At 35.6% G+C, this 24,110-nt stretch overlaps 1 protein-coding gene across 1 annotated transcript in view; it reads right to left on the bottom strand.

Annotated features, from left to right (window-relative positions):
* The window catches only part of LOC106074974 (uncharacterized), a 36,372-nt gene extending 21,247 nt beyond the window's left edge, over window positions 1-15,125 (bottom strand). The window contains exon 1 of the mRNA XM_056009392.1: window positions 12,721-15,125. Coding sequence (XP_055865367.1) covers window positions 12,744-14,915 — 2,172 coding nt within the window. The 5' untranslated portion in view covers window positions 14,916-15,125 and the 3' untranslated portion in view covers window positions 12,721-12,743. The remainder of the gene's footprint in view (window positions 1-12,720) is intronic.
* Between the last annotated feature and the right edge of the window lie 8,985 nt (window positions 15,126-24,110).

The raw sequence follows: 24,110 nt of genomic DNA, 5'->3' as shown, positions 1-24,110 counted from the left end.
TTTTTTTCCTTCAAATTTTAAATAGCCCCCCCCCCATCTCTATTTTTAAATGTCCATCTCCTCGACTAGGCTCCACCCAACCCCCCTCCACCGCGCCATATTTCCTTACCCGGGAATCGTTAATAAAAATCTCGAGTCAGTGAACCAGATGTTTAAAATTGGATTATGTAGGGCCAATGAAACAAAACAAAACAAAACAAAAATTGTCGTTACATTTACAAATTTACATAAACCAATCAATTTCCATTAATGGCGAATAACTATTAATAGCTGGCTTTTAGGCGCATCCGCGCCAAAAATGGAATATCGGAAGTTTTTATAAGCTATGTATTTCATGAAGTATATACCCATAGACTTATATATACTATATCTAGACTGGACATGGACACTACAAAAAATGTCGTGAAAATTTTTTTAGAAAGTTGGATCAAGGCGTTGTTTTGTAAAGTAGTTAAAGTAAATAGAGGCTATTTTTTTTTAACCCTAACCTATGTAACATATAATTTAATTTTCAAATCTAGATCTAGTAAATGAACATCAAACTCTCGTCTCATAATTATTATTTTGCAATTTTTAGATATATAATCTTCTTTATCAAAAGACTGAATGCAACACTAAATTGTGATATTTTGTGTGTGTTTTTGATAATCAATTACTAGATCTAGATCTAAAAAATAAAAAGACGCTATTAATTTTGTGTGAAATGTTTGTCCGTCCGTCCGTCAGTCAGTCTGTCCGTCCGTCCGTCCCGTTTAGATCTCGTAAACTAGAAAAGATAATGAAAATCCGACATCATATTATTTTAGATTATTCAAAGTTCTGATGCAACGGCTACTTTTTTCTTTTCTGAAAGCGAAAAATCTAATTTTAAAATCACTTATACAAGCATTTTTTTCATAAAAATACAACACCTTTACAACTATTCACTATTAATAGTAACAAACACTGGAGGATCTTTATTAAGGGAGCTATCCATTTACCATTTTTTTACACTTGTATTGCTAAGTTCTGTAAGTTCTGTCATACTAATTACTACATTTACAAAAAAAAAAAAAAAAAAAAGGTTACTTTTTTTAAAGAGAAAAAATTTATTTAGTATGCATATAAGTTGGACATAATTTAAAACATCAATTAATAAGTAGTTTTTTTTTTATATTATCGCGTGAACTGCAGGGTCACTCTACAACTATTGGACACTTGAAAGGAATTTATTTTAGGAATAAGAGATTGACCCTTTACAAAACATTGAGGTCAATTAGATATACATTATAAGACACACATTTCACTCAATTCACGTATAACATCACATTCACCGATCCCTTGGGGCACCACACAAGATCTGTCAACCTATATTCTCCATTCTTCTCTGTCATTTGTCTTTGATAGAATTTCATTCTGATATTCTTTTTGAAAATATTGAAACCAGCCTTTTTTACCTGCCTGGGTGGATCACTCCGGGGGCCGATTTTGAGTTTGTGTTTACACACAAACTGTTTTTGTAACCTTGTTTTTTGTGTTGTTTTTTTTACATTTGTTTCTCGTTAACCGTGCGTATCTTCAACTGAGAGTAACTTATATGTATTGAATCTATCTTTCCATTCATTTAGTGCACAGAGAACATCTATAATTTCAAGTGCATTGTAACTCTTTTTTTCAGTTTTCATTGTTTAATAATCTATCATTATTATAGTTTTAGTGGGCACTTCCACGCTCAACTAAACATAAGACGCTAAATTGAACCTCACTGTTGCCAACTAGAAAATGAGCTATAAACGACAACGCTTTGAAAAAATAATCAACACTGCCTTTATTCTGTACACTGGACACACGAAAAAGATAACTATTTAGAGTTTGTTAACCATACATGAAAATCTCTTATAAATAATTAGGAATTATTTATTTTTAAAAATAAAAACTTTAATACTACACTTTCAAGAATCCATCATTTGACATCATTTGAAATACATTCTGTTTAGACAAACAAATGTTTAAAAATGTCATTGAGAACTGGTTTTCTAAAGTAGATAGTAATTGTGGAACATGAATAAAGAAAAAAAGTCGCATTATTATTTATGACACTATTTCATTAGGAACATACAGGCGTAATAGCGCTGTTGTTTTTAAAAGAGACAATGTCAAAACAAAATGTTGTTTTAATAATGCCTGGCTGCTGAACAGAAAGATCCTTGATTTGTCTTTAAGAAGTAGAATCCATTTTGTTTTATTAAAATGTGTCATTTGGAGCATTCTTCGGCCATTACTAAACAGCAAAGGTTCCCCTTTCAGACTTTGTGATCTAAGAGCAGGTGATATAACGCTGACATACTTTGGGAAAGTAAAGACGGTTAGTCGTTGTGCTGGCCACATGACACCTTCGTTAACCGTAGGCCATAAAAACAGATACTTTAGTCATAATAAACAATAATGACTCGGAGTCATTGTGCAGTTTTTTTAATGTAGTGACATAGGTCCTAGGTTTTTTTTTGTTTTGTTTTTTTGTTAATAATCAGTGTAAACTAGAAATCTTGTTCGCGCTTTCTTTTCCCGTGAGATTTCCAATCAAATCAGTAACACTTAGTTTTTTCACCCTACCCCTCACTGGCTATCTCGTGATAAATAGTGAATAAGCACTACACACACCACACACAGACAATACAATACCCTCCTGCTAATCATTGTAATCTATTCTAGTGAGCGTAACGGACACGCTTAGCATGTTGCCCCCCCCCTTCCAACACACACACAAACACACACACACACACACACAATAGTGTGAGATGATGACAAACTGACACAACATGCAATGTGTCCACATTCAACAATATGCGGGCCACATGTTCGGAATATTCTATAATTTATAGTCTAAAAATATTCTTGTTAGTATTGTTACTATCATTGGATTTGTTATGCATTTGCTATGGATTGTTTTTTTATGGATTGAGTTATTGAGTTTTTTGTTGGTATAATTGAAGGCTTGCGATTTTGTTTTATTTGATGTATATATATATATATATATATATATATATGTATATAGTATTGTTTGATTTATGTTTAGTTATTGTTTCTCTTGTTGGACTTGTTATATATAGTTGTTATTGCTTATATATATATATATATATATATATATATATATATATATATATATATATATATATATATATATATATATATATATGTTTGTCTCGTAGAGAAATACTATTTCCGTAATGCTAACATTTTTATATGTTTTAGACATTTCTGCATTATTTGTTTCAATCAACTACTTTGTAGGCAGAACTGAAATATCAAATTCAAAGTAAAAATACATTATTACCAATGCAGCGATAATAAAATTCAATAGCTAATTTTTCAACACAAACAAAGAAAAAAATAAAACCTTTAAAAAAACTAAAAATGTTTGTCCAGCTTTTTACTTTTGTAACAGTAAACGATAAAACAATGTCTCAATGTGATCTGAACTAGTCCAGACTTTCACTGGTACAATATAAATAGATCTATATATCGATTAGTTTTTTAAAAATAATTTAGTATGAATTCCTTTTCTCTAAAGTACGAGCCAGTTAATTTAATTTTTCTTTCTGTAACTTCCCAAATACTTTGTTTCACAATACAATTTTATTTAAATGGGAAAAAATTGCAATTTTGAAATTAATTAGAAATCTTTTTGATGTATCTCTCAATTCCAGGAATCCTTCATTCCAGACAGATGGAACGTAGAGTGAAGCCTTAGATCTAAGTGATTGTTGGGATACGTAACGGAGGTTATCAACTGGTCTATGCTATTCATTAGCAATGAGCACCTAACACTAAATATACATTGAGAAAAATGAGAGTTTCAATTTAAGTTTGGGTTTGTTGCTTTGTATATTCATGTGTAGACAAGTTTGACATGATTAAGATCACTAACACCATAAACGGCAATTAATGTTTTGTACGCTATATCAGTGACTCAGTGTTTTGAGAAAGAGATTCGTTTCTAGAGCTTCATTATAACTCTGATTGAAAAGCATGGCAATGAATTGCTTCTAAAGTGTAATCTCATCTGAAAAATGCCTACAATTTATATACACAGACCAGATCTTAGCATTTAGCAAATAGTGAACGTCTGTTCTTGAGTGAAATAAAAGGTTGGTATCAAATAGCTTCAATTAAGTGAAAAGTTATCGTCTGCAAATTATACAAATCAATGTTAAGCTTTTTAAAGAGAATTATAATTTGCTGCAGTCTGTTTTAAAACTTAATTTCATGCTATGAATGACAAAACGAGAAAACAATGGATTGCATCGAGACAGGAGAAACTATTCTACTAACCAAGTTTTATTTCCCCGTCATTGCCTGGCCTGCCAACGAACAGAAAAATCTAATTGTAGTTATTGATTTTTCTTGTGTGACTCGTTTGTTGACTGTATTTCTAAACAACGACCACGTATGTGTCGCTTGTCACAAGGAACAAAGCAGTTTGACACTCTACAAAACTTAGTTCCATATCTAGATCATTTATCTCGTGGGAGATATAAGCTAGTGCTTTTTTTTTGTGTTACAATCACATTTACATATTTGAGTGTCTATCTCCAGCTCTCTATGACCTAACTCCGGTGAACGCGGTAACTAGAACGGTGAGTTAGGATGGCTGGCTTTTAGCACATCTGCTGTAAGTGTCGCCTCGACAGAATGGCTCTCAGAGACCGACTTCTAGACCAGAACCATTACATTTAGAACTAATGTTATTTTCACCAAGTCTTTTTAAAGGAGTAAACACGTTTGTTACATGTGATTCAAACAACTTTTAAAATGTTTCAATGTTCTCTGTAAGACTTGGAATATTTCTTTTATTCACCTTCCTAGAATTATAATATATAAGAACCCCATGGGCGTAGCCAGGGGGGGGGTTCTTGGGGTTCAAACCCCCCCCGAAATGAAATCCCCCCCTTGGGGGGGGGGGGAGTCGGAATTTAGTGACTGATTTTTTGCTTTGATTTTGTTTATTTTAGGTGAGATTTTAATACTAAACCATCAATTGCCCTAGTACAACCAAAGGGGTTTTGAGTTTAAAACCCCCTACCAGGGGGGGTTCGAGTTTAAAAACCTCTACCAGGGGGGTTCGAGTTTAAAAACCCCACCAGGGGGGTTCGAGTTTAAAACGCCTACCAGAGCGGTTCGAGTTTAAAAAACCCTACTAGCGGTTTTGAGTTTAAAACCCCCTACCAGGGGTTTTGAGTTTTAAACCCCCTACCTGGGGTTTTTGCAGTTAACTCCCCCTCTTCTATAAAACAAAACAAAACAAAAAAATGCTAACGAAAATCCCCTAATTCCAAGAGCACAGTTAAGGAAGATTTTGATTTTAAAACCCCGTCTAAAATTTACGATAAACCCCCTCTTTAATATAAAAAAAGCTAATTACAAACTCAAAATGTTATGAGCGTAGCTAAATGGGTTTTGACTCAGTTTTGAGTTTAAACTGAAGGTTTGAAGGTAAAAAATACCTCTTTTTAATAATAAAAAAAAGAAAATTATACACTAAAAATGTTATGAGTGTAGTCTATGGGGTTTTGAGTTTAAACTCCCCTCCAATGGAGTTTGAAGCTAAAAAGTACCTCTTCAATATAAATAAAAGAAAATTACTCACTCTAAAATATATGAGCGTAGTCAAAGGGGTTTTGAGTTTAAACCCCCCGCCATCTTCAGTGTAAGAAAAAAAGCAAATTACGCACTCAAAACGCTATGAGCGTTGCCGAAAGGGGTTTTGAGTTTAAACCCCCATTCAGAGGGGTTTGGTGCTAAAAATACATCTTCAATATAAAAAAAAAGCAAATTACACACTAAAATTATTTGAGCGTAGCCAAGCCAATCGGGGGTTTTGAGTTTCTTCTACAGATGGCTTTTTTTTTAAAGTTTAAAACCCCTCCAGATGGTTTTGAGTCTAAGATTTCCCTACAGAGCATTTTGAGGTGGAAAACCCCCAACAGAAGATTTTGTTGATAAAACTTCTCTTTTTCGATATAAAATCTAAAGCAAACTACAGTCACTTAATTCCAAGAGCGTATTCAAGAGAGGTTACACATTGTTACCAGTGGCAGGGCTCCATTAATAAACTGCAGTGAATAGTCATCTACCGAAATCGAAAAACACTAAATATAGCTCAACAAAGATGGCTAAGACAGATTTCAGGAGTCAGTTATAGAGATCGGATCTAAATCAAGGAAATCCTTTGCCGAACTGGGAGTCGACCCCTTAGTAAGATTGTGAGAGAACGACGCATGAGGTTTACGGGACATGTTCTCCGACAAAATGAATTACGCATAAGAAGAGTTGCAATGATATCCTAGTACAACTTGACGCCACTCATTCATAGAGGCCCTCATGGTAGGTGGGAAGAGGCTTCAGACATTACCAGTGACAGATTTTTATGGAAACTGCTTGACGTCAAATGCTCCGAACGGCGTGGGAGGGTCTAAGTCAGTAAGAATAGCACATTAGGTTTTTGAAATAAAACTTTTTAATAGCATTAAAATGGACTGTAGATACCTCAGAATATGCATTTTGTTGGCTTTTAATACCAGAATAGTGCTTGGCGGCGGGGCTTGCTAGTAATGGCGGGGAGTCCACAATTTTATGGAAACAGCTTGATGGCAAATGCGCCGAACGACGAGGGAGGGTCTAAGTCAGTAAGAATAGCACATTAGGTTTTTGAAATAGAACTTTTTAATAGCAGGAAAATGCACTGTAGATACCTCAGAATATGCATTTTGTTGGTTTTCAATATCAGAAATAGTGCTTGGCGGCGGGGCTTCGCCCCGCTCTGGTGGAGCTCCTAGCGCTCCCCCAGACCCCTTTGCTAGTAATGTCGGGGAATCTACAATTTTTTCACTAACTCTTGGAAGAACCTATTCTAGGGCACAATAAACGTCTTCCGAAAGAATGAAGGGTCAGAATGTAATAAAGATTATGTACACACACACATAAATACATATAATTTTTTTCCCGGGGGGGGGGGGGAGGGGGGGATCGGGGGGGGGGGGAAATTCACCCCCCCAAAACCCCCCCCGAAAAAAAATCCTGGCTACGCCCATGAAGAACCCCTAAAAAAAAAGTCCATCCTCTCTCTCTCTCTCTCTGTCACACAAACACATTTCTTTATCTACTGTCAGTCTACTGCTCTTCTTTCTTCCATATTTCTTAATTCAATTTTTCAAACAGAAGAAACAAATAAAAAAAAAGGATGACTTTAAAAACAAAGCTTTAGGGACAGAAGCACTAATTACTGGCATTGATCTGAAAATAGCAGGGTTTAGCTCCTCTTTCGCTATATAATACAAAATTAATTACAGAGTAATAATTGATTAACTAATTGATTAATTTTTGGATTAATTCGTGTATTGTCATAGACTATGAATTATACAAATTTTTTACTTGATCCAAGAATGATAAGATGGAGAGAAAACGTATCAAAACAGAACAAGGGGATGAAATCCACCTATACAATCAAATCTCTCACATTGTGTAGCATTTATTCCCCTTATTTCGATATCAAACAAAATAATTAATCGCCAATAATTAATTAACTAATTTTTTTTTTATTGATTCATGTCTTCTCATGTACAATGAATGATTGCGCAAAGTTTCAACCTGATCCGAGAATAAGAAAAGGCAGAAAAAACAAGTTCAAACTTTTATCAATTAAACTTTCCTTTTTATTTGGACAGAATCCTGAATTATTATTATTTTTTTTTTTAAATTATTAAACGCTAAAGTTTTATCAAAATGTAGTGCATGGTTGGTTGGTTGACACTTGTATTTCAAATAATAATAATAAATTAAGAATGATAATAATAATAATGGGACTAAAATGAAGTTTATTTCTCGACCCTTGTAGTGCCACAGAACGACAGATCTAGGACCGGACACTGGCATAATAGTAGTAACAATACCTCAAGCGGCGGTAAACTACAACATAATAACACAATAGCTCAATTGAAAATACACGTGATGTGTAGACATTAATCGTCAATGACATAATTCAAAGTTATTACAATACGTAAGTCAGAATTTCTTAGAGGAACCTGGACAGCTAATCTCAAAAACGGCTCTAACAATTTTTCTAGAAATTTAACAGTTGATGTATAATGCTGAGAAAAGAATCACTAGCTCGTTGGCCTCACGGAGAATATTCTAGTTTGACCCTCATCGTTTTTCCAGTAAAAAAATAAATAAATTTAAATTTGGCTAGAGATCAAAATCTAGGTTTATAGGCCTATCCAACATCGGTTTTGAAAGGACTATCGCGTTCTTGAAATGACTACATCTTTCGGAAATTTCAAACTGAAGAGTTTAATAAATGAATGTTCAGGAACATTTTGCAAATCATCTTCTAAGTGTAGATCTATAGGCTTAGCATTAGAATATGAAAAGATGTACTAGATCTATATATTTGCTTATCCAGGATTCTTTCAATTCGAGAATGATAAGTGTGAGAAATAGCGTGTACAAGTTTTGTATCAGTCAGACAGAGTGAGTTGATAGTAGATTCGTCTAGAATATACATACTGTGTACATTGAATACTTTATTTCCGCATCAGTTTCATTCCATCTGGCAGTTTTCAAAAAAGAAGCAATTGTCTATTTGCATTTTATTTGCTAATACACATTTAAATAAATTTTAAACATAATTTTTTATAATCTTTTTTTTTTTGCAAGCAGAGAGCCACACATTTTTATTTTATAACTTCTTTTTCATCAGAAAAAATATTTTTTTAATTTTAACAAATAATTTTTTTTCTAAACTATTTTTTAAAAAAAGGGAGGGGCGTTTCCTTTCATAAAACGACTACTTTGAAGCCTCGGATCTTGAAATTCAATTCTACATTAAAAGGAACTGATTAACTCATTAACTCTACAATTGTATGGGGCAATGTTAAATGGTACTTATTCGATTCCGTGTGTTGCTAACTATAAACTGAGCCTGTACAGAGTAGCCATTTTTACTATTCCTTTAATTAGTTTGCAAACTCTTCATATATTCAAAAAGGTGGATAGTCGGCACTGGGTGGACGTCTCTAACAATTTTCTTAGACATTTAACAATTCATGTATAAATAATTGGCCACAAAATGAAACCTCTGGTTTGGCCGTTGTAATTCTTCATGCTATAATTGTCTTGAAATTAAATTTAGTTTACTACATCGTTTTATTTTACACACGGCTTCATCGGGAATCCCCGCACTCGACTCCAATGTTTCTTTGTTCAATAATTAATAGACTTACTTGAACATTTTGCGCACCGCCTTATGTAGAAATTAGTGTGCTTTTCTGTTGTGGGAATATATATATATATATATATATATATATATATATATATATATATAAACCCACTCATCATTATCATAATGTATCATGTGTGGTATTATTAAAGATTAAAACAATTTAAAATATAAAAGTACCTCTAATCAATTTCCAACACGTTGAAAAATAAAGTATTAACATAATTTACCATATACAACTAAATACATAGGCTAAGTAAAAAGGTAAAATGTATATAAAAAGCTTTACGATTATATGCTCATTACTTTCACAACAAATCAAGGATTGTGGAAAATTGGTTTGTTACCTATTTGGTTTGGTAGATCATGTTCCGTTATATACTTATCATTTCATATTCACTTTCACTGTACATTGTTTGATATGTATGTTTCAAAGTCAACCTATCCTTGAATGTATAGTTAAAAAGCAGTTTCCAATACAGAATCCAGGCTTATAAAAATAAAGCAAGCAATACTGTAGGCTCTAGAGCTCTTATTCCATGGGACATCTTAGAAAACGTTTATTTTTGGTTTCCTCTTTAAAGAATCCTATTTAATTATACATTCGTTTACCTCAGCCAGCGGAAATAAAATAATATTTACACAAAAGTGAATAAATGAACTTTCCATTTCAGAACGATGAATGATAATGTAAAGGAATAACCGACGGTTAACGAGGGTGTCATGTGGCTAGCACAACGACCATCAGTCTTTCATTTTCCCATACTGATGCCTGGTACTCATTAGAGTTGGGTCCTAATCGGGATTTGAACTCATAAAGCAAGGTTTTACCCCTCGGCCACCCAACCCCGACAAGATAGATAGATAGATAGATAGATAGATAGATAGATAGATAGATAGATAGATAGATAGATAGATAGATAGATAGATAGACAGAGGAATAGAATGAGACCTAGAGGTAAAAATAAAGACCTATCTGTTTTACCATTCCCAAAGTCTAGTTAAACTGATTGAAATCAAGTCCACTGTATCCATGACATTTCAAGTATGTTGCTTAATTCTGTAGTGCAGAGTTTCACGACCAACCTAACACTGTCAATGAAGCTATAGTGGCCTTCAAAATGGCCAACTAAATAAAAGTTACAAATAGAAGAGCTTCAAAAAATGGATTATCACGTGACTTTAAAGATCAGTGGATAGTTTATCCACACCTCCTTTAGTCCGTACTCCGGATACACCACAAACAACTTGCTATTTATTATTAGAAGTTTTCCATTAAACATGAAAGTGCTCACTATTGATCAACACATTGAAATAATTCTCTTAAGTTGCTTTTTGGTGTCAGGATGTAACGGTGTTGAAATGTGAAAATATAAATATTACTTTAGAATGACACGGCTCCTAAAGTTATTTTGTGTGTGTTCAGAATTGAATAAAAAGAAATTCAAGTTAATACAGGAACTTTAATATTAAAATGTTTGTTCCATTCTTTGACTACTATCAAATAGTCACTAGAATCCCTCACAGAAAAACATTATTCTGACCGAACTGTAACTGAGCCAAGAACGATTGAATAATTAAACCAAAACAAACTCCTCAACAATCAGACTTCACAACAATGGACCCGTTCTTATCTCCCTTGGCCTGTCTCCGTTACTTGAAATGACTCAATGCACGTGAACACTTGAACCAGATCGAATCAAATACAATTTTAAAAATACTCACTCCAATTGAGACTCGATCTAAAAATTTTTATACACTTTTGTACCTAAACACTTTCACATCTAAACAAGTCTTGCACATCTAAACACCGTCACATCTAAACACTGTCACATCTAATTGAACATTTTTCGAACTAAACATTTTCCATCTAAACATTTTGTCTCTAAACATTTTGCCCATCTAAACATTTTCCCATCTAAACACTCTCGCAGGCAATGTGCTATAAAACTTTGGGTACGACTTGAATGCCATGTACAGGAAAAGACCAAAACATTGTTAGCTCTCTACAAATGAAGACTAAGAGACTTGGTATTGCTTTCAACATTTTAATTAGCAAGATTACGTTATGGCTAATGTTCATAGAACTTACAACACTTAAAACTACATTAGAATTTTTGTTTTAGAAATAGCTGAAAAGTAGTTTATATTTCAGTACAAGGTACCAATGTACTAATTTAGTACTAAAGTACAAATGTTCAAATGTAGAGATTTTCAAATGTACAAATGCTCACTGTCATCTACTCTTTGCTTTTCATGACAATAAAGATTTACTTTGTTGATGACTTCATGTTAATGTACATAGTACATAGTTTAGTATTTTAATAAGGAATAACTATGTGCTATCAAGCGTTGCTAATTTGTTTCATTCAGTTTCAAAGTATATTATTTGAGCAGCCCTGAATATATTATTTACTAGTCGGAACATGTCAACATGACAAGTGTGATTACATCGTACTGTGTTTTATTCAATTATTAATTGTAAAAAGTAAACATAATCTCAAGCTTCATGTAATGAGAGGAACACAGCCAAATAATGACATCTTCATCAAATCTCTAGTTAGTTACTAATACAAAAGTCCACTAGACAAAAGTAAATTAAAAAAAAAATAAATAAATAAAGACAACTACAGTATTCCTTATATGAAATCGCATTACTGATGCAGGACATTTTTAATAAACCTTCCGAGGCGAGGCGTGTTTCATAAGTAATAGGCCCGACTGACCTGCTAACAAATACACACCTAGGCTACACTATGTTTCCTGTATATTGTGTTTTGTTAAGTTATAGCTGTATTTTTTAAAATGTAAATACTATATAGATATTAAAATAGGGCATTAGTTTTGTTTTGTGGTAGTCTCTTTTCCTCATTTACTGGCCCATCAAACTAGAAACAAAATAGACCCGACATATTTATTTAAAAAGCAAGGATTTTTATAAAACTTAATTACTACATTTAATTCAATAAATATATATTTGAATTATTTAAAAGTCATGTTCAAAATAATATAGTGCAAATAAAAACCTAATCACTGAGATAGATGAAATGACAGATTGATTTCTTCTTTAGCCTACTAGATCTAGAGAGAATGCATTTAATTTTTAATGTAGCCTTAGGCTTTTGCATATTTGGTAAAATAATACCCAAAGATTGTTAATTAATTTAAAATAATCGATGTTAATTATTAAAGGACAAAATCAGACTTTGGCCTATATTACTTATAGGTCATTTGCGGCAAGGAATATTATTTGAAGTAGAAATGGGAAATAACAATTATTTAAATGATACAAACATGATCTTATTTTAAATGCAAGTTAAACCAAATGCAATCTTTAAAAAAAAATGCAACCCTAATAAATACAATTTAAAAACTATAAAGCCAAATTATTTAAAAAAATTTTAGAGTAAAAAAATGTATTAGTTTTGTAATCTATAAATAGAAAGTAATCAGATTGTATTTACCTTTGAGGTCCAGACGCTGAGCTCTACTCCCTTATAGTGGTTCGGCTACTCAAGTTTGTGTTGGAATTGGTTGGTATAGTGCCGTTTGTGTACGCTTCGAGCCCTTTCAGCAACTGCATAGACGGAGACACCGTGGGCCCCGCCAGCACCGGATTGCCAGTTCTGACAGGGAGCGCCATGGGCAGGAGCCTGTGGTGGGGCATTGCAAAGTTCCTCATTTGAAATGGAGTGTACAGAGGGTGTCCCCTGATGCCCAGTGTGCTGAAAGCGCTCGCTCTATCCCTGGGAATAGCAGCTTTGCCCAGGTCAGACCATCGAATCGTTTCGGCAGATGATAATCGTGTAGGGTCTGAAATCGGGCTGGTGACTTCTGGCGTAGCTCTCCTTACCTCCAGCTGGTTGCGGTTCGAGTCCACAAGGCCGTTAGCGATCTCAAAATGGCGTTGGCGTCTCAGCTCTTGCATTTCTGCGTGAAAGTATTGAACACTTTCGGGTGTGTGTGTGGACGCTTCTTTCAAATCAGCATTTCCATGTCTTTCCTCTCTTACATGTCCATGTCCATCACTGTCCTTGTCACTGATGTTGTTAGATACACTCACTGGAGAACTTTGATGCTTACCATTGTCCGTGTTCGATTGGCTGTCGAAGGGCAGCTTAATGTCTACGTTTGAAGTATTGCTTCTGGACAGGCTTGTATCTACGCTCAGCTTATTCTCCATTTTAAAACCTGCGTCCGAAAGAGCGTTAGAAATTAAGAAATTGTCATAGTTGGTTTTGACCTCATCCTGTCTGGTTTGAGTTGGTTGTTTAGACATAGCGTTTTGGCTAACTTCAGATTTGTCCGGTGTAACATCTTTGACATCAGTGCTTAGCGCGGTGGACACTGCAGATGTCAGATCTAGAGCACGATCAAGTTTAGCACCGTTGGTAAGGTTGTGAGAGATGGGTTCGTAGTTCTTAGAGTCCTGGCCACGAAAATGTTTCATGTCCCGGGACAAGAAGTCAGAGTTACCGGAATGATCCATATCACAGTCGTCATCCATCTCGTGAGCAGGAGAGTTCTCACCTGACGTCACATGAATCTCATTGTCGTCGATGTCGTCATCACTTTCGTAGGAAAGGTCACCCTTACCGCTACAGCTGGACCTACTGGTCACCTCACGCCCGTGGTCGTTTAACGTACTGGTTCCACTGCTGTCTTTAGAGTGACCGCTGGATGGCCTCCTGTCCGATTTCAAATCGTCGGACATTTGCGGCAAGGAATAGCCTGAGATGAACGCGCCTTTTAGTGGGTCGCTGTATGTCATGTGGGTGTTAGGTGTGACCACTTCATCGTCGTCATCGGGCGCCAGCAAGCTAGCCACATCAAACAACCTTTTCTTGCTGGGCTTTCTTGGATGGAGGGGGAGGGGGCCGTAACTGGACGCGTGATGGGAAATGATCAAATGCTCCGACGCTGGATCTGTGGGGAACGCTCTCATGGTGTGGTCACCCAATGTCATGGACGTATCGAGGTGTCCGCGGTCATGTTCGGGAGCCATGTCATGATGAGGCCACGGCTGCGTTGGAGACGGTGTGGGGCTGTCGTCGTCATCGGGAACGGATAGCCCCATGTGGCGACGGACTTTCCTTTGAGCCCGACGCCTTCTGAAGTCCCCTCGTTCAAAGTCGTCCACATTTGCTGGATGCACAGCCCAGTAGTGGCCCTTACCATTAGCACTTCGACCGGCCTTGATAAAGCAATCATTTAGAGATAGATTATGCCTGATACTGTTCCTCCATCCGGGCCCCCTTGTCCGAAAATACGGATAATTATCCAGTATCCACTGATAAATGTCGCTTAGCACCAATTTCTTCTCCTTTGAGTTCAAGATGGCCATGCCAATGAGGCCAATGTAGCTGTGACTTGGTTTAGGTTCTTCATGAACAAACCTGGCTCTTGGGTCGTGCTTGTAGAAGTAAGCCTGCGTGTAGGGGTCGTTGATGTAGGCCTGAAACGGCGATAAACCCATCGTGTTTTGGTAATTGCGTAATCCAAGCTGGACTCGCACATTGTAATCGTTAAGTTGCGACCTTTGAAAGTCTAAGGCCGAGAGGTGGACCTGCGACAAGCTGCCTCCAGGTCCGAACGGGAAATATGGCGACGGAATCTTCAGACCATAAGGGAGCAGCACGCCTTGCGACGGGGCGCACATTTCGTCAATGTTATTAGCTATTTTCTTACCTTAGTCTTACGGAAGCAATTTGAAATAGTAGCCCGATTCTCCAAACTGTTAGATCTATATTGGATGTGTTCGGAATTTATTCACTGTTCCTATTCTGCTATCTATGTTTTATATAAACATTTGACTTCGCACAGAGACCCATGCACAGCTATTTTGTTTCCTTTTCTGGAATCTCGCAAGCAAGTGAAGACACAACCCTTCAAGCAGTTGACACACAAACCGAGTCGTCATTCGAGGGGGGAAGTTAGCCGTAGGCTCCGCCTTCTTTATTAACGTCACGCTTCACGACTCGCCAGTCACTTGGACTGACAGCCCGTGGAGCGGTGTCATTGGACGCTGGTCCCAGTGTGGTGACAGCCTCCCGTTAGGACTTGGTGCCATCGAGCTGTTAGACGACAAACTATGGGTGAGAGTTGTCGCGCTTGTTTGGAAGCCGATACCACCCGGTGGCAGCACGGACAGTCCAGTTTCGAAAGCGCTAGGTTTTTTTCCCCTCTAGTTTTCAGTTTTCTAATGATTTATTTACACTATTTATTTGTTTATTTGCACTTAGCACTTCAACAATGCAATTTTGATTCAAACCCAACAAGATACAAACTTTAAAAAGCCCAAACCTGTCCCATAAGTAAACAATACGGCTACATCTTGTATAATACAAAAAGCCTTATCTAGAACTTCCCTGTAGAGCCATGCAATGCCAATGCACTGGGCTATTTAGTTTTATATACTCTCTTTAGTCGAGGTATTTACCTCTCGCGTTACGTCCATTGTTAGCAGTGATTTCAAAAAGGATCGTTCGCAAAAAGCAATATAGGAAAAAGTATGTAATAATAAAAAGTTTTATTTACGGAGCAGACGATATAGCATTTTTTTTTGTAAGGTCTCAGGAAACTTTGCATTGATTTGAACATTATTTCGCCAAATGTCACATGTCTTTGCTACTTTCTAAGGCCGCATATTTATGTATTCCAAAAAGGTTTGCAATCAACAAAGAAAGCACAACATGTATTAAGGTGGGGGGGGGGGGGGGAGGTTGGAGCGTAACAAAAGTCGTCGATAAAATATTGTCATCTTAAAAAATATCCCCCCCCCTCCCCCCATACAAAAATACAAGAACCAGCTACATGTATGTATTGATCACGTGATACACAAGACAACATCTAATGTACAGACATGGTGCTGGTAGCGCTCTAGTAATGTGATTCTGTTGTGTGTGGGGGGGGGGGGGGTATATAATGGGAGGAGGGGGGTGGGCGTCAGTTTGACATTCGCTCATCATAAACTAGATATTTCTTGAGCTTGCAGACAGTTGTCGTATTGATCACAGCAAACTGTAGGGCAGACACACTGATTGGAAACAAGACACGGGGATACGGGGCAGTGGCGCGAGCAAAAAAGGTGCAACAGACCATCGTAAGACCACCCCAGCTGCTCCCCACTCCATCCATCCATCCATCCTGAACGGTTTCAGACATGTTTAATGGAGCTTACTTTAACTTTACAATGAGTTAGCATTCAAAACCAATCACTATCGATTGAAAATAATTTATTTAAGGGTTAGATTAAGCTATTGTACAAAATGACTTTTGAGATCAAAATAAAAATGTAATATAGGCCTACATCAGCGTTTCTCAAACTGTGGGCATCAAACCAGGGGACTTGATGACAAAGGGCTCACTAAGATGGTCTTTTATCAATGAAAGAAAAAATAGGTCGTATTATCCTTGTAGTTATACATTGATGGCATAATTAACGAATGTAAAATAAATTAATTAAGCCACTTCGTTTCATTTATTGAAGAAAATATTTTCAACACGTCTTCGCAAAAGCTGCATTTCCGAGTTTATCTGTATTTCCTAGTCTAATCATATTTCCGAGTTTAACCATATTGTAAAGTTTAAACATATATTTTCCGAGTTTAACCATATTTTCCGAGTTTAACCTTATTTCCTAGTATAACCATATTTTCCGAGTTTAACCGTATTTCTTGCACCAGAACGCTCACACTTCTCCCGATTATCCCCATCTTCTCCGTGTCCAGGAGAGTCCCATTCCAAGATGTCTGATACAAGGAGGATCTGACGACCATCCAGCTCATTACAAAAGTAAAACCATTCCTCCTCGAATGTCTCTCCCACCAGTGTCGGATGGAGTGGATCGCCAGAACTGAAAACTGGTAAGCCAATGTGTGGAAAAGTGTGGAAGCATGGAGACGGGTATAGGAAATAGCAGTTGTTGTTTTTTTTATGAAATTATATTTCTTTTTTTTTTTTTTTAGCTTCAACAAAATATAACTGAAATTCGATGTATAAACTGTCTTTAACCATGACACAAAATATTGTTTCAATATTTGTTTTAAATATGTCGTTAATCGTTCACTATAGTTATCATTAGGTGCAAATAGTTTTCTAGTCATTTAGTCATTCATAGGTTATACATGTCATGTCCGTTTATAGGTTATACATGTCATGTTTATTCATAGGCTATATCAGCAGCACATTATGTTCTGATGTAGATGTCACATGTATACACATGAACTAAAGCCGTAGGTTGTCCAATATCTACGACCCTCCATCATGGATAGGTTACAAGTTCAAATGCAGCATATGATTGTTATATTAGACTCAGGTTTAATTCAGTGATCTATTGACTTGTTTAATTCATTGATCTATTGACTTGTTTAATTCATTGATCTACTGACTTGTTTAATTCAGTGATCTATTGGCTTGTTTAATTCAGTGATCTACTGACTTGTTTAATTCAGTGATCTACTGACTTGTTTAATTCATTGATCTATTGACTTGTTTAATTCAGTGATCTACTGACTTGTTTAATTCAGTGATCTACTGACTTGTTTAATTCATTGATCTATTGACTTGTTTAATTCATTGATCTACTGACTTGTTTAATTCAGTGATCTACTGACTTGTTTAATTCAGTGATCTATTGACTTGTTTAATTCAGTGATCTACTGACTTGTTTAATTCAGTGATCTACTGACTTGTTTAATTCATTGATCTATTGACTTGTTTAATTCATTGATCTATTGACTTGTTTAATTCATTGATCTACTGACTTGTTTAATTCATTGATCTACTGACTTGTTTAATTCAGTGATCTATTGACTTGTTTAATTCATTGATCTACTGACTTGTTTAATTCAGTGATCTATTGACTTGTTTAATTCATTGATCTATTGACTTGTTTAATTCATTGATCTACTGACTTGTTTAATTCATTGATCTACTGACTTGTTTAATTCATTGATCTAATGACTTGTTTAATTCATTGATCTACTGACTTGTTTAATTCATTGATCTACTGACTTGTTTAATTCATTGATCTAATGACTTGTTTAATTCGTTGATCTACTGACTTGTTTAATTCATTGATCTAATGACTTGTTTAATTCGTTGATCTACTGACTTGTTTAATTCATTGATCTAATGACTTGTTTAATTCATTGATCTACTGACTTGTTTAATTCATTGATCTACTGACTTGTTTAATTCGTTGATCTACTGACATTTAATTCATTGATCTACTGATTCATCTTATTCAGTGATCTACTGACTTATTTAATTGTTTTGGGGCGTATTAAAAGTAATCAAGTTTTCAACTGAAACCCTACTTTCTATTATAATATACCCTAACGTTGTACCCAACAACTAACAGCCAACAGCTATTCATTAACATTTTGTGATTTTATCTTAACAGGGCCGGTCTTAGGCCACTGCGACCCATGCGGCCGCAGTGGGCCCCGCGCGAATTCTAGGTGTAAATTATTAAATTAAACCACTTTAACATATTATTAACGGGTTCCTAGAATTCTCCAAACATTGCAAAATATACGAAAAGGTCATGAAAATCTCCCGAAATTATTAAAATCTTCTGAAAACATGCAAATCTCCTTAAAAACAGACAAATTGTCATTTCGGGGTGTCATTCAATATGGAAAACGCAAATTCTACTAGCGATGAAAAAAAACCGGCATTGACAGCTTTCATTTAATAAAAATGTAATAACAGGTCGAATTTTAAGCAAAACAAGAAGTTCAAATACTTAATTTACTTTAATAGTCACTGGCATATAACTATAGATCTAAATCTATCTCGATCTCTTCATAAAAACAAGGTTACAAAAAGACAGTTTGTGTGAAACACAAACTCAAAATCGGCCCCCGAAGTGATCCACCCAGGCATGTAAAAAGGCAGGTTTCAATATTTTCAGAATGAACATCAGAATGAAATTCTATCAAAGATAAGTGACAGAGAAGAATGGAGAAAGAAGGTTGACAGATCTTGTGTGGTGCCCCAACGGTCCAGCAGACCAAAGGATAGGTGAAAGTGAATGTGAAGTTAGATGTGAACCTGGCTTAACTGATGTCTTATAATAAATATCTAATTGGTCTAATTGTTTTAGAAAGGGTCAATCTCTTATTAAAGCCTCAAGAAAAAAAAATTCCGTAAAAAAAAAAAAAAAAATTGTCTCTAGTTTAGTGTTCTATAGCTTTATACCGCCACTGCAGTTCACGCGATAATATGAAAAACTACTTATTAATTGTTGCTTTAAATTATGTCCAACTTATATGCATACTAAACAGATGTTTTCTCTTTTAAAAAACCAAAACATTTTTTTTTGTAAATGTAGTAATTAGTATGACAAAAGTTACGTAACTTAGCATTGCAAATGTAAAAAAAAAAATGTTTTGATAATAAATCTAAAACCATTTGCATAAATGTGATAGAAATAAGGTAAACGGATAGACCCCGTAATAAAGAGACTCCAGTGTCTGTTACTATTAATAGTGAATAGTTGTAAAAGTGGTGTATTTTTATGGAAAAAACTGCTTGCATAAGTGATTTAAAAAATTAAATTTTTCGCTTTTAGAAATGAAAAAAGTAGCCGTTGCATTTGAATGGTCTAAAGTATTATGATGTCGGATTTTCACTATCTTTGCTAGTTTACGAGATCTAAACGAGACGAGACGGACGGACGGACAGACATTCCACTAAACTAATAGCATCTTTTCCCCTTTCGGAGGCCGCTAAAAATAAAAAGCGATATTTTGCTAGTCGAAAGCAGATCGGAATGTTTATCGGCCGGCTTTTGTTGGAAAACTACTTTCTACTGTAGATGGCTCCTAAAGTTAATTTGACAGTGATTTTGTGCGTAATGTGCTCGGTCGTCTCAATGGTCCCGAGTTCATGCCCTGGCCGCTGCCATCCCCTTGGACTAGGAATACGATCATCTTCAACTCTGAAGGAACATTTCAAAGAGTCAAACAATTTACATTTTTGTACTTTAATGTATGAGTATCATTTGAAGCCGCTATGACGAGCGCTCATGTGGGGAAGAAGCGTATCAAAAGTCAGAGAGAATACTGTAGCTGATCTAGCGTCTCACTTCCAGTCCTCCACCCATCCTTGCTCAAGTCTGATCACGCAAACAAAAGACTTTTAAAAAAAAGAAAAAGAAAGAATATACTTAAAAAAAAAAAAAAAAAAGCATTTGGTCTCCTTAAGCCGACAAACTGGCCACTTTGCTAGTGAGGTGCCTATGAAAATAGAAGACAGAGCTTTGTACAAATGTTTAAGAAGATTCGCAAGAATGAAACAAACTCTCACCGACTGGTGGGGCTTGAAGAGAGCTGATGTCCATGACACCTCTGATTAAGCATAATTCATTATTTTCTTGTTAGCATCGAGCTTTATAAAGATCTAGCGAAATGAATCCTTATAACCTATGACAAAGTTGTTCAAACTCAATCGAGAACTTCGGGTTAGCTATTGCAAGCTCTAGTCCTCAACCATCTGTGACGTGTGCTAAAAACCTGCATTTGGTTGATGTATTTGTAATATAAGAATAAAGGGTTAAGTAATATATGCCAATGTTGGAAATGGGCCTAATAAAAAAACATGTGTGCGTGTTAAAATATAACTTAATTGTGAAGTTCATTGAAACATAACACAGAAAACGTGGCAAGCTCCATTTCAGAGTCTGATGACAATATGTGTGTGGGTGTGTCTGCTGTTTAATGGCGCACTTGAAGTGGATAGCATTCTCATTAGACAAATATATTCTCAACAACGTCAAGACGTGTATATCAGCTGAAATAACTAACGTATGTTCCGTATCATGAAAAGTAATAACGAATAACACTAGAACTAAACAGAAGGAGTCAACGAGAGTATGCCTTTGAGTGCGAGAGTTAGGCTACATTTCTTTTTTTTATTATTAAACAGCTCAAATGACGTCATTAATTTGAAACCATATTTGTGCGATAATAAGGGTTCAATTAACAAAGGGTCATCCATAAATGGGGTTTATAAGCGTCAGCATTGTGTAGTTTTCTTTACGTTCGTAGCAGACCAGACGTTGCATACAGAGTATGTCAATTTAATAAATAAGAGACATAATTGAATAGAACCATCCATCGCTTTTACATCAAAGAAATAATTCTACAATATCAAAGGGGAGATAATAGCATATCTCTGCATAGTTTTAAAAAAAAAGGTTTTAAAATTTTGATACGTTTTGAAAATCAAAAAACTTAGTACTCATACACACTATAAAGAATCAACGTAGATGTAGTACTTGTAATTTCTTAAACTGTTTTTCAAAAGCCTATAATTTATTTTCTGATAGTTTCCTAGAAGCAGTATTTTACATTTCATAATCTCTGCAGGATTAAAATGCATGTGGAGCTACCAGGGCAGGAATGTGAACAGTTGACACATTCCTCTACAGACCAAATAGTTTCTTACAGGATATAGAGAGTTCTGTGGGGGAGTTGTTTTGTGTCACTGACATTTTCGGATTATATATTAAACTTTATTCTTTCCTGGATAGCTGGAGTTTTTGTAGATTCATTTAGTAGAATGTTGTTGTTTATTAATGTAATATTATCGCAGTGATCGAAGTCCTAATGATTCTAAATACCACAATCCAGGGACGTAAAATTACTGTCAATTATTGTTATTTTAATTGTTACTATTAATGAAACAATATTATTTCTTTGCAACCTCAGGATCAAGATTCTTGATGGTTCAACACCAGTGTCATGCATTCTTATTAGTTCCTTCTTTTTTCTTTCTTAGAAGGTACAAAAAGTCGCAATGCAGTCGACATCATTTCAAAGTAGATCTAATTCACTTATAAATTTATTTCATTCTTTTATCATGTTGAGCATTAAAATACAAATGTAAACAACTTTAATAGTTCGAGTCCCTAAAGACTTTGTTTTGATGTTTACCAGAATTTCATTCTAAAACTATTAAAACCTTTCATCCTGGCTTGAAGCGACATATCACACGGCCAGGCATAGATCATGTATGCGTGGAACTTAAAACTAAGGTTCAGATATAGATCTGGATTACACTGGTATTCTGAGATTGGGTTCAAGTCAATACTTTTATAAACATTTTCTTTGTTTTGTATACTTCGAATGTTCCTTCTTGTTTAAAGTTGATTACACCCTAGCCCTAACCCTAACCCTAGCCTAAATCTCCAACAGGAAGACGGGGGCATGGAAAGGGGGGGGGGAGTGGTTCGAACCATCAAGACGGAGTCCTGAGCGCATTTCACACGACAAGGCAGTCATTTTGTTGGTCTCTTCTCAACTTAACCTTCCTAGCCCAGCAAGACCTAGTGAATCATTTTTTATATGCCACATTAGGCCCTAGGCAGAATGAAGTTTGTTGAAACAAAAAAAAAAAAGAAAAAGGGACAGTTTCCACATTTAGGAAACGAATGTCTGCAGAAAACATTTTTGTTTGAATCGCGTTGAAAAAAAAATACGTTAAAAACCTCGTAGCCTCTTTTCCTACAGAATTATACAATGTTATTTTTATTCAGCACTGACCTAAACATGACAAATCTTTTTCCTCTAGACATCAATCATAGTCTATGACATCAATGAACTTACCCAATAGAACCTAATGCGATGTTCATTTTGAGAATAATTTGAAAATCAAAGCAAATAACATTACACACACACACACAGAGACTTTTTTTTTTATCTAGAGGACACGACATATCAACACAGGGAAAAAAATTTTGGGGTAAAAATCTTTAATGAACTAGTTTCTTAATTTGTATAATATATTTTTATTGGGCTAACCGAATGTTTAGCAAGAATGACAAGTTCATCATTTTGACAAGTTCATAATGTTGATAAGTTTATAATGTTGATAAGTTCATAATGCTGGAAGTGTGATGATTGTAAAACCTCGACAGCAGTTTTATGTATCCTTGTACTGTTAGACATATCCACTTTTCAACAGGCCTGTATAACATTAAGAACTTTCACGTCTATCATCCATATCAGTTATGTCTAAGAAAACTGCAAAGGGCAAGCCTGAGCACACTAGAAGTTTTTGGGTCTGTTTTGATGTTGAAGAGTTGGCGCATACTTCCTATAGAATCTCCCTCAAGTTGGTTTGGAATCAAAGAAAACACATTATGTAAAAACACTAGCTAGCTGTTGTTTTGAGATAGCGGTTGGTATGCCTCGGGTTCAGAGTTGATTGAGAGCCGCTTCCCAGTATGAAGTCAAGTCAGGTAGCGATAGGAGCGGGCGAAGTTGTGTCGGCGCAGATGTGATGCGGGCCGGTTGTCGGCATATCAAAGCAAGGAGCGGGAAGGTGTGTATACAATATGTTGCGAATGTTAAATAAATTAATGGTCGATGCTCGTGAAATATTCTGTCATCTTTATTGGAAATACTCCATACAATTAAATGTTTTGTTTGCATGTTCAACAGCCGTTCGTTGGTCTGTCCCTGAACGAATGTTGGAAGCAAGACGCTGTCAATCCCCGGTTGTAACTCTTAGCCAGTTGATTGTTGATTTTAATGAACAAACCTGACAGGAAACACAAATACTTTACAAGGAGTCGCCTAGAGGTACAACAATAATGACTCGAAATATAAAATCCACACAGTCCCATGTAGACTACCCATGATTCTTAGCGTTGTAGTTCATATGAGTAATTTCCAGTAGATTTAGTAGGGCAAAAGTAAGTAGAAAAAAAAGTGGGACATCTTGTAATGGACAGACCAACACAGTTTTCTCAGCGCTAGGGTGCACGAACTACCTGAAACTGTGCTGTCTGGATGTTCTAACTTGATTGGATTTGATTTCTCGTGATAGGTTTGGTTCTGAA

The sequence above is a fragment of the Biomphalaria glabrata genome, chromosome 1 (assembly GCF_947242115.1).
Source record: "Biomphalaria glabrata chromosome 1, xgBioGlab47.1, whole genome shotgun sequence".
NCBI lineage: Eukaryota > Metazoa > Mollusca > Gastropoda > Planorbidae > Biomphalaria > Biomphalaria glabrata.
This window is presented reverse-complemented; position numbering and strand designations above follow the sequence as displayed.